This window comes from Phocoena sinus, chromosome 8 (assembly GCF_008692025.1).
Source record: "Phocoena sinus isolate mPhoSin1 chromosome 8, mPhoSin1.pri, whole genome shotgun sequence".
Taxonomy (NCBI): Eukaryota; Metazoa; Chordata; class Mammalia; order Artiodactyla; family Phocoenidae; genus Phocoena; species Phocoena sinus.
Genome location: NC_045770.1, coordinates 84,441,488 through 84,453,972, shown reverse-complemented (window position 1 = coordinate 84,453,972; position 12,485 = coordinate 84,441,488). Strand labels below are relative to the sequence as shown.

Below are 12,485 nucleotides of genomic sequence, written 5' to 3'. Positions count from 1 at the left end.
TATATCCTCATATCTCCTCCCTCTTGCATCTGCCTACCACCCTCCCTATCGCACCCCTTTAGGTGGACACAGAGCACCAAGCTGATTTCCCTGTGCTATGTGGCTACTTACCACTAGCTATCTATTTTACGTTTGGTAGTATATATAAGTCTGTGCCACTCTCTCACTTCGTCCCTGCTTACCCTTCTGCCTCCCCGTGTCCTCAAGTCCATTCTCTATGTCTGCATCTTTATTCCTGTCCTGTCTCTAGGTTCTTCAGAACCACTTTTTTTTTTTTTCGATTCCATATATATGTGTTAGCATACAGTATTTGTTTTTCTCTTTCTGACTCATTTGACTCTGTATGACAGACTCTAGGTCCGTCCACCTCACTTCAAATAACTCAATTCTGTTTTCTTTTTATGGCTGAGTAATATTCCATTGTATATATGTGCCACATCTTCTTTATCCATCTATCTATCGATGGATGCTTAGGTTACTTCCACGTCCTGGTTATTGTAAACAGAACTGCAATGAACATTTTGGTACATGACTCTTTTTGAATTATGGTTTTCTCAGGGTGTATGCCCAGTAGTGGGATTGCTGGGTCATATGGTAGTTCTATTTTTAGTTTTTTAAGGAACCTCCATACTGTTCTCCATAGTAGCTGTATCAATTTACATTCCCACCAACAGTGCAAGAGGGTTCCCTTTTCTCCACAACGTCTCCAGCATTTATTGTTTGTAGATTTTTTGATGATGGCCATTCTGACTGGTGTGAGGTGACACCTCATTGTAGTTTTGATTTGCATTTCTCTAATCATTAGTGATGTGGAGCATTCTTTCATGTGTTTGTTGGCAATCTGTATATCTTCTTTGGAGAAATGTCTGTTTAGGTCTTCTGCCCATTTTTGGATTGTGTTGTTTGTTTTTTTGATATTGAGCTGCATGAGCTGCTTGTAAATTTTGGAGATTAATCCTTGGTCAGTTGCTTCATTTGCAAATATTTTCTCCCATTCTGAGGGCTGTCTTCTTGTCTTGTTTATGCTTTCCTTTGCTGTGCAAAAGCTTTTAAGTTTCATTAGATCCCATCTGTTTATTTTTGTTTTTATTTCCATTCCTCTTGGAGGTGGGTCAAAAAGGATGATTTATGGCATAGAGTTTTCTGCCTATGTTTTCCTCTAAGAGTTTTATATAGTGTCTGGCCTTTCATTTAGGTCTTTAATCCATTTGGAGTTCATTTTTGTGTATGGTGTTAGGGAGTGTTCTAATTTCATTCTTTTACATGCAGCTGTCCAGTTTTCCCAGCACCACTTACTGAAGAGGCTGTCTTTTCTCCATTGTATATTCTTGCCTCCTTTATCAAAGTTAAGGTGACCATATGTGCGTGCGTTTATCTCTGGGCTTTCTATCCAGTTCCATTGATCTATATTTCTGTTTTGTGCCAGTACCATACTGTCTTGATTACTGTAGCTCTGTATGATAGTCTGAAGTCATGGAGCATGATTCCTCCAGCTCCATTTTACTTTCTCAAGATTGCTTTGGCTACTTGGGGTCTTTTGTGTTTCCATACAAATAATGAAATTTTTGGTTCTAGTTCTGTGAAAAATGCCATTGGTAGTTTGATAGGGATTGCGCTGAATCTGCAGATTCCTTTGGGTAGTATAGTCATTTTCACAATGTTGATTCTTCCAATCCAAGAACATGGTATATCTCTTTATCTGTTTGTATCGTCTTTAATTTCTTTCATCAGTGTCTTATAGTTTTCTGCATACAAGTCTTTTGTCTCCTTAGGTAGGTTTATTCCTAGGTATTTTATTCTTTTTGTTGCACTGGTAAATGGGAGTGTTTCCTTAATTTCTGTTTCAGATTTTTCGTCATTAGTGTATAGGAATGCAAGAGATTTCTGTGCATTAATTTTGTATCCTGCTACTTTACCAAATTCATTGATTAGCTCTAGTAGTTTCCTAGTAGCATCTTTAGGATTCTCTACGTATAGTATCATGTAATTTGCAAACAGTGACAGCTTTACTTCTTTCCGATTTGGATTCCTTTTATTTCTTTTTCTTCTCTGATTGCTGTGGGTAAACTTCCAAAACTATGTTGAATAATAGTGGTGAGAGTGGACACCCTTGTCTTGTGCCTGATCTTAGAGGAAATGGTTTCAGTTTTTCACCATTGAGAACGTTGTTGGCTGTGGGTTTGTCATATATGGCCTTTATTATGTTGAGGTAAGTTCCCTCTATGCCTGCTTTCTGGAGGGTTTGTATCATAAATGGGTGTTGAATTTTGTCGAAAGCTTTTTCTGCATCTATTGAAATGATCATATGGCTTTTCTCCTTCAATTTGTTAATATGGTTTATCACATTGATTGATTTGCGTATACTGAAGAATCCTTGCATTCCTGGGATAAACCCCACTTGATCATGGTGTATGATCCTTTTAATGTGCTTTGGGATTCTGTTTGCTAGTATTTTGTTGAGGATTTTTGTGTCTATGTTCATCAGTGATATTGGCCTGTAGTTTTCTTTTTTTTGTGACATCTTTTTCTGGTTTTGGTATCAAGGTGATGGTGGCCTCATAGAATGAGTTTGGGAGTGTTCCTCCCTCTGCTGTATTTTGGAAGAGTTTGAGAAGGATAGGTGTTAGCTCTTCTCTATATGTTTGATAGAATTCACTTGTGAAGTCATCTATTCCTGAGCTTTTGTTTGTTGGAAGATTTTTAATTACAGTCTCAATTTCAGTGCTTGTGATTGGTCTGTTTATATTTTCTTTCTTCCTGGTTCAGTCTCGGGAGGCTGTGCTTTTCTAAGAATTTGTCCATTTCTTCCAGGTTGTCCATTTTACTGGCATATAGTTGCTTGTAGTAATCTCTCATGGTCTTTTGTATTTCTGCAGTGTCAGTTGTTACTTCCCCTTTTTCGTTTCTAATTCTATTGATTTGAGTCTTCTCCCTCTTTTTCTTGATGACTCTGGCTAATGGTTTATCAATTTTGTTTATCTTCTCAAAGGACCAGCTTTTAGTTTTATTGATCTTTGCTATCATTTCCTTCATTTCTTTTTCATTTATTTCTGATCTGATCTGTATGATTTCTTTCCTTCTGCTAACTTTGGGGTTTTGGGGTTCTTCTTTGACTAATTGCTTTAGATGTAAGGTTGGTTGTTTATTTGAGATGTTTCTTGTTTCTTGAGGTAGGGTTGTGTTGCTATCAGCTTCCCTCCTAGAACTGCTTTTTCTGCATCCCATAGGTTTTGGGTTGTCATGTTTTCATTGTCATTTGTTTCTAGGCATTTTTTGATTTCCTCTTTAATTTCTTCAGTGATCTCTTGGTTATTTAGTAGAGTGTTTATATTTTTTACAGATTTTTTTCCTGTAATTCATATCTAGTCTCATAGCATTATGATCAGAAAAGATACTTGGTACGATTTCAATTTTCTTAAATTTACCAAGGCTTGATTTGTGGCCCAAGATGTGATCTATCCTGGAGAATGTTCCATGAGCACTTGAGAAGAAAGTGTATTCTGTTGTTTTTGGATGGACTGTCCTATAAATATCAGTTAAGTCCATCTTGTTTAATGTATCATTTAAAGCTTGTGTTTCCTTATTTATTTTCATTTTGGATGATCTGTCCATTGGTGAAAGTGGGGTGTTAAAGTCCCCTACTATTATTGTGTTAGTGTCGATTTCCCCTTTTATGGCTGTTAACATTTGCCTTATGTATTGAGGTGCTCCTATGTTGGGTGCATAAATATTTACAATTGTTATATCTTCTTGGATTGATCCCTTGATCATTATGTAGTGTCCTTCTTTGTCTCTTGTAATAGTCTTTATTTTAAAGCCCATTTTTTCTGATGAGAATTGCTACTCCAGCTTTCTTTTGATTTCCTTTTCCATGGAATATCTTTTTCCATCCCCTCATTTTCAGTCTGTATGTGTGCCTAGGTCTGAAGTGGGTTTCTTGTAGACAGCAGATATATGGGTCTTGTTTTTGTATCTATTCAGCCAGTCTATGTCTTTTGGTTGGAGCATTTAATCCATTTACATTTAAGGTAATTATTGATATGTATGTTCCTATTACCATTTTCTGAATTGTTTTGGGTTTTTTATTGTAGGTCTTTTCCTTCTCTTATGTTTCCTGCCTAGAGAAGTTCCTTTAGCATTTGTTGTAAAGCTGGTTTGGCAGTGCGGAATTCTGTTAGCTTTTGCTTGTCTGTAGAAGTTTTAATTCCTCTCTCAAATCTAAATGAGATCCTTGCTGGGTAGAGTAATCTTGGTTGTAGGTTTTTCCCTTCATCACTTTAAATATGTCCTGCCACTCCTTTCTGGCTTGCAGAGTTTCTGCTGAAAGATCAGCTGTTAACCTTATGTGGATTCCCTTGTATGTTATTTGTTGCTTTTCCCTTGCTGCTTTTAATATTTTTTCTTTGTATTTAATTTTTGGTAGTTTGATTAATATGTGTCTTGGCGTGTTTCTCCTTGGATTTATCCTGTATGGGACTTTCTGTGCTTCCTGGACTTGATTGACTATTTCCTTTCCCATATTAGGGAAGTTTTCAACTATAATCTCTTCAAATATTTTCTCAGCCCCTTTTTTTTTTCTCTTCTTCTTCTGGGACCCCTATAATTTGATTGTTGGTACATTTAATGTTGTCCCAGAGGTCTCTGAGACTGTCCTCAGTTCTTTTCATTCTTTTTTCTTTATTTTGCTCTGCGGTAGTTATTTCCACTATTTTATCTTGCAGGTCACTTATCTGTTCTTCTGCCTCAGTTATTCTGCTATTGATTCCTTCTAGAGAATTTTTAATTTCATTTATTGTGTTGTTCATCATTGTTTGTTTGCCCTTTCGTTCTTCTAGGTCCTTGTTAAACTTTTCCTGTGTTTTCTCCATTCTATATCCAAGATTTTGGGTCATCTTTACTATCATTACTCTGAATTCCTTTTCACGTAGACTGCCTATTTCCTCTTCATTTGTTTGGTCTCATGGGTGTTTACCTTGCTCCTTCATCTGCCATGTGTTTCTCTGTCTTCTCATTTTGCTTTACTTACTGTGGGGTCTCCATTTTGCAGGCTGCAGGTTCGTAGTTCCCATTGTTTTTGGTGTCTGCCCCCAGTGGGTATGGTTCATTCAGTGACTTGTGTAGGCTCCCTGGTGGAGGGTACTGACGCCTGTGTTCTTGTAGATGAAGCTGGATCTTGTCTTTCTGGTTGGCAGGACCGCATCTGGTGGTGTGTTTTGGGGTTTCTGTGAACTTATTATGATTTTATGCAGCCTCTCTGTAGCTTGCTGGTAGTTGAGTGGAGCTGGGTCTTAGCGTTGAGATGGAGATCTCTGGGAGAGTTTTCACCATTGATATTATGTGGGGCCAGGAGGTCTCTGGTGGACCAATGTCCTGAACTCGGCTTTCCCACCTCAGAGGCTCAGACCTGACACCCAGCTGGAGCACCAAGACCCTGTCAGCCACAGGGCTCAGAAGAAAAGGGAGGAAAAAAAAAAGAAAGAAAGATAGAAAATAAAGTTATTAAAATAAAAATATTTTTTTAAATAAAACAGTAATAAGGGGCTTCCCTGGTGGCGCAGTGGTTGAGAGTCTGCCTGCCAATGCAGGGGACACGGGTTTGTGCCCTGGTCCGGGAAGATCCCACATGCCACAGAGGAGCTGGGCCCGTGACCCATGGCCGCTGAGCCTGCGCGTCCGGAGCCTGTGCTCTGCAACGGGAGAGGCTGCAACAGTGAGAGGCCTGCGTATCGCAAAAAAAAAAAAGTAGTAAAAAAAAAAGCAAGAAAGAAGAGAGCAACCAAACCGAAAAATAAATCCACCAATGATAACAAGAGCTAGAAACTATACTAAAAAAAAGAAAACGAAAAAAAAAGAGAGCCCTAGGATGTATGGTAAAAGCAAAGCTATACAGAAAAAATCACACAAAGAAGCATACACATACACACTTAGAAAAGGGAAAAAAAAAAAAAAATATATATATATATATAAAAGGAAGAGAGCAACCAGATCAATTAACACATCTACCAATGATAATAAGCTCTAAATACTAAACTAAGATAATCATAAACCAGAAACAAATTAGATGCAGAAAGCAAACCCCAAGTCTACAGTTCCTCTCATAGTCCACCAGTTCAATTTTGGGATGATTCGTTGTCTGTTCAGGTGTTCCTCAAATGCAGGGTACATCAAGTTGATTGTGGAGATTTAATCCGCTGCTCCTGAGGCTGCTGGGAGAACTTTCCCTTTCACTTCTTTGTTCTCACAGCTCCTGGGGTTCAGCTTTGGATTTGGCCCCGCCTCTGCGTGTGGGTCGCCTGAGGGCATCTGTTCCCACCTCTGCGTGTGGGTCGCCTGAGGGCATCTGTTAGGGGGCTGTGGGTCCCTCAGGCCAGAGGGAGGGAGGGGTACGGAATACCGGGTGAGCCTGCGGGGGCAGAGGCCAGCATGACATTGCAACAGCCTGAGGCGTGCCGTGTGTTCTCCCGGGGAAGTTGTCCCTGGATCACGGGACCCTAGCCGTAGTGGGCTGCACAGGCTCCCGGGCCGGGAGGTGTGGAGAGTGACCTGTGCGCGCACACAGGCTTCTTGGTGGCTGCAGTAGCAGTCTTAGTGTTTCATGCCAGTCGCTGGTGTCTGTGCTGAGAGCCGCGGCTCGTGCCCGTCTCTGGAGCTCATTTAGGTGGTGCTCTGAATCCCCTCTCCTCGCGCACCCCCAAACAATGGTCTCTTGTCTCTTTGGCAGCTCCAGACTTTTTCCTGGACTCCCTCCCGGCTAGCTGTGGTGCACTAGCCCCCTTCAGGCTGTGTTCACGCAGCCTACCCCGGTCCTCTCCCTGGGATCTGACCTCTGATCAGCTCCCAGCCCCCACCCGCCCTAGCGGGTCAGCAGACAAGTCTCTCAGGCTGGTGAGTGCTGGTCGGCACCGATCCTCAGCGTGGGAATCTCTCCACTTTGCCCTCCGCACCCCTGTTGCAGCGCTCTCCTCCGTGGCTCCGAATCTTACCCCCCACCCCGTCTCCGCCAGTGAAGGGGCTTCGTAGTGTGTGGAAACTTTTCCTCCTTCACAGCTCCCTCCCAGAGGTGCACGTCCCATCCCTATTCTTTAGTCTCCGTTTTTGTTTTTGTTTTGCCCTACCCAGGTGGGGAGTTTCTTGACTTTTGGGGAAGTCTGAGGTCTTCTGCCAGCATTCAGTAGGTGTTCTGTAGGAGCTGTTCTGTAGGTGTATTTTTGATGTATTTGTAGGGAGGAAGGTGGTCTCCACGTCTTATTCCTCTGCCAACTTGAAAGTCCCCTAGGCCTATGAAGCCTTTAAAATGAGATAGATCTATATATAATGATATGGAAATTAAGCAAGATACATTATTCATAGTTTTAGAAAAGCAGATTGCAGAACAACATGGTATGTATGATGTGGTTTCATCTCTACTTAAAAAGATATATTTTATGTACTTGTATGCTTATAGATAATTTCTGGAAGGATACACAAGAAACTACTAGAGTGGTTACCTCTGGGGAGGAGAGCTGGAAAAACAGTAGAGGAAAACTTTGCCTTTTCTTTCTATCCTTTGTGTGGCTTGGATGTTTACCCTGAATGTACTTAGCTTTAATAACGATAAACAAATGAACATAAAAATTTCAGATATATTAGACATGTAGGGAGAGTTCTTACTATTTGTCCTTTTAGAGAAGTTTACTTGGATTATCAGCTGACACTGAAGAAACCTAATAATATTGGTGACACTGATTTAATTGCTTTTAAACCCTTGTCTTAGAAAACAGTAGTATTTTTACCCTTTAAAGGTTTTTTGGGAACAGGAGAGGGAGTGTGGTGGTGATTATATAATATGTTAATATATGAAGTAATAAGTTAATATAGTAAATATTGAAGTTCTACTAAAAAAGTGTTAATTTGAAATTAAAAATTTATATTGTATTTAAGAGTTTTCCAACCAATTAATTTCTGAAATAAACAGATATGGAAAATATGTTCTGTGGTAGATAAAAATTTTTAGTAGGGTTAGGCTGGATTGTGCTACATTTCATATTTTTCAGTGCTGTAGTTTATATTACTTTTTCAGTACATTAAAACTTATGCAGTGAAACTGAATAATGGCAATGTTTTTATACCCTTTTATAGCCATTTCTTTTTCATAACCTCCCCCTATTTCCTGTTAACTAAACTATAAGCACCTTTCTGTTAATTTATGAAAATTATTGTTGAGGTAGCACATTATCACTGATCTGTATGGCACTTTCAGCATGTTAGAAGCAAAGGTCCAAGCAACATAAAACACATCAAAATTCATTAATGTGGTATTAATTATTTTTTGGATAATTAATTTTATTGCAGACCCTTGAAAGAGATAATGAGCTGCAAAGGGAGAAGGTGAAAGAAAATGAAGAAAAGTTCCTTAGTCTTCAAAACAAGCATGAGCAAGCACTAGAAACTTGGAAAAAGCATGTAGGTTTATTAAACAGTAAAATATTAAAATATTTTAAGTAGTAGACATTTAAAATAACTATTAAATGCTAAAAAAATATTGCAAAAATAATATAGGAATAAAGTCAGACACATTGTCTTCTTGTACTTATATTTCCAAGAAGTGAATGTTTTTAAAGCTAAATTTAATAAAATTTTCTGTAATGCTTTCGTGCATGAAAAACCATACATATATGTGTGTATTTATGTATATTTTGTATGACTTTTCGTATGTGACAAATAAAAATTAATTTTCCTTTTCACAAAACCATTGATAGTGTTTTAGTAAATGATTATAATACAGAATTATATAGGCCTTATTGTTAGCTGATCTCTTTAGCTTTCCTCAGCAGTTTTCTTGACTTGTATTAAAGCCATGTGTAGAACATATATACAGTAGTTGTGTTCTATAGTATTAACATTTTATCATGAGAATTGTTATGTTATAAACGTATTTCCTTAAAGCACAACTCTTTATTTTACATTAAATTTTAATTTCAGTGAAGTAGATAATAAAAGTGAAAAGTGATGTAAATTAAAGTTGTGAAATATAAGGTTCACTTTTATGACTGGTGAACCCCCAAATCAATTACTCTACTTTATCTATTTTTATTGCCTTCAATTCTTTTAAAAGAACTAAAAAAAATAGAAGGTAATTATTTAAGAGTTTATGAAAGCTATATTTTGGGTAAGTAAGATTATATTTTAAACTATTATACTAATTATAATATATAATTCTAATACTATAATAATATATATATGCATACTATTCTGTAGATGATTTTGTTTGATATAAATTGTTATGTAAGTAATTCTTGATTTTTTGATCCATTTGCAGCTAACATGTTCTCTTAATCTGTATTTTGAAGAGATCAAATCTTCACTGATGAATTTGATAAGCGTTACCTAATTCTCAAAAAATATTTTGTAATTAATTGTATCAAAATACTATAAAATGCTTAGTGGCCCCTAAATAGGTAAAGTTTGTCATTAAGCAACAAGCATAGTAATTTTCATTTTAGCTTCAGCTAATCTACCCTGCATCCCAACACTTCCTTCTCATTTCTAAGGCTTAAAAGATCATGGAAATAGTACTGTCAGGATAAGGAAAACTATGAAGTAAAAAGAGAATATAAACTTGAATATGCCAGCCACACCAAAAATAATTAGTTGAGATAAGAGAAAATTAAGCATTTATTTTTCCTAATGATATTTCAAGTATGTCCCTCCCCCAAGAAAAAAAAGTCAATTGAATTAAGAAAATAAGCATTCAGCTTCACTGGTGAGGCCGCAGTCTATAATTTGGATAAAATTGGTTTTGTCTTAGGATCTTTAGCATCTAAAATCATTTCACTTCCATATGATTTCATACTAAACAGAACATAGGTAAATTTCTAAAAAGCTGCTTTGGTTCTATAGGAGTATTCTTGAATGGGAGGTCAGATCTACTCTTTAATTGTATTTCTATCTTGATATCAGTTTTTCACCATTCTTGAGTGAAGGACAATTATAGTGTTGCTACTGAGATTGGATCAGGATGGGTTTTTAAAAATCATTAAAAGATACTGACAAAAATAAGATGAAATCATATATACTGCTGTTTAAAAAAAATAAACAGTGACTATTACTAGATAATATATTTAAAACTCTTTGAAATGTCTTAAAGAACATGGTATGTGTATCTGTTTTTATTTGGCTAGTTATACAGCCAATGGTTGTGTATAGATAAAAAGATAATAAATGGGGATGTTTAGAAATTATTTAGGGAAAGGGGGTATCACAAAAGGAATTCAATTCACAACATATGTTGAGCATCTGTTATGTGTTAAGCACTATTCTAGGTGCTGGATTTTCAAAGATGCCTAAAATACAAAGATTATTAAAGAGCTCACACTCTCAAAAGACAGGTAATTATTAAGTTGACCACAATAGTGTTGAGTGTTTTTAGTAGTGTTAGCATTAGTATTAACAAATTACTGTGAAAGCACAAAATAAATCATATTGTTTAACTAGGTTGGAGAAAGTTTTAGAGAAAAGATGACACTAGAATTTGGACTTGAAAGATGAATAGGGTTTCACCAGGCAGAAGGTGCCTGCTTCCTATACTTCCCATTCCACTCTGTGGGTATTCCATTTAAGAAAGGGAAAAATGATGGAGGCATGAAACTGCATTCTCAAGGATGATGAATAGTCTGATCTAGAATGTGACAGTGGAAATTAGGTTGAGATCACCTTCTGAAGAGTTCTTTACTAAGGAAGTTGAATTTTATTTTATAAGTAATGGGAAGCCATTGAGATTTTTAAAGCAGAAAAGTGACATAGATCTGCATTTTAGAAAAATAACTCTTGCAACAGTATGGAGAATGGCATTATGGAAAGAGATTAGTAAGAAGAATGTTGCAAATAAGCTAACCACGAGCCTATGAGGGTGTAAATTAGGGCAACAGTAGTGAGAACAGAGAAGAGGGATAGATACAGGAAGCATTTTGGAAGTAGAATTAGCAGGATTAGTGACATTTTATGTATAATGGATTTTAGAAGGAAAAGGAGTAAACCATGATTCTGAGATTAACATAATGAGCAGAATAATAATGTCACTAATTGACATAAGGAATGTGAAAGGAGAAGCACATTTGGTGGATGAAAATGAATTTAATTTGGAAACTGATGAATTTATGGTGACGGCAGGACATCTGACTTGAAATGTATATCATGCATTTGGAAACGTGAATCTAATCTTAGGAGAGAGGTTGGGAGATGAGATATAGATTTAAGACTTATTAGCATAAAGATGAAATTTGAGCGTATGATAAGATCATCTGTGGAAGGAGTGGTAGACTTGAAGAGAAGGCTAAAGAAGAAAGAGCCTTGGGGAACACCAACATTTTGCGAGTGGTTAGTGTGTGTGTATTGGGGCAGGAGGGGAGAGGGAGCCTGATAAGAATGGTGAGAAAGGTAGAAGGATAAAAAGAGAGTAGTACCATGAAAATGAAGAAAAGAGGCTATTTCAAGAATAAGTAGTCAACATAGTCGAGCTACAGTGCTGTTAAATGGTGTGAAACTTGGAACAAGTCCTTTGGCTAATTTGCAGGTGATAGCTGAGAAAAAAAATCAGTAGAACAATGAGGGCAGAAGTCGGTTGTTAAGGAGTGGTGAGAGATTAGAATTTGAAAGTAGTAAGAGTGGACTTTATTTTAAGAAGTAAGAGAGTTAGAGTAATTGAGTCAAGGAGAAAAAAGTTAGGAACGTGACAAGAGCATATTTGTTGGCTGAAAATATACTGGTATAGTGGGAAAGATTGAGACTAGGCAGGAGTGAAGAGATCTTTGCTAGAGCTAAGCTCTAAGGGAGACAGAAGTGACTTCCCTGATGGTCTAGTGGTTAAGACTTCACCTTCCAATGCAGGGGTGCGGGTTCGATATCTGGTCGGGGAGCAGATCCCACATGCCTCGCGGCCAAGAAAAACCAAAACATAAAACAGAAGCAATATTGTAACAAATTCAATAAAGACTTTAAAAATGGTCCACATCAAAAAAATCTTTTAAAAAATGGGGGAGGGGGAGACAGGAGAGGATGGGATAGAGAGCACTTGTGGAATTTTTAGTCGTTTAAAATTAAGAGAAACTTTTGTAATATTTTATGACAAAAAGGTATTTTTCTCTTCAATGGAACTTACTTTGTCTTACATTTGAGGTTCCTATGAAGGAGAACCCCCCCAAGAAAAAGATTATGAAATTTTATAGCCAGTAAAAGCCCAGTGTGTAGATGCAAGTATTAGGCTGAAGAGTCAGTTTCTGTGGTACTGCTTAGTGCTCAGTATTCTTCATCTAATTGAGTTAAAATCTGTATATCTAATTTGCAACAAGGAAAATAAAACTTTAAGAAAGCAATGAAGTGGTAACTTTTATAGAATTTTTATGATTAAAAATAAATTAATTTTTCATTTGTAACAAGAGGTAGTTTAATGTAGTACTTGAAAGCACAACCCCTAGACTTAGCCTTGGATTTGACTCTTGACTACCACT

At 37.1% G+C, this 12,485-nt stretch overlaps 1 protein-coding gene across 1 annotated transcript in view; it reads left to right on the top strand.

Annotated features, from left to right (window-relative positions):
* Positions 1-12,485, top strand: part of CCDC73 (coiled-coil domain containing 73) — a 142,449-nt gene that overhangs the window by 109,894 nt on the left and 20,070 nt on the right. The window contains exon 13 of the mRNA XM_032640053.1: positions 8,332-8,442. Within this exon, the coding sequence (XP_032495944.1) occupies positions 8,332-8,442 (111 nt within the window). The remainder of the gene's footprint in view (positions 1-8,331; positions 8,443-12,485) is intronic.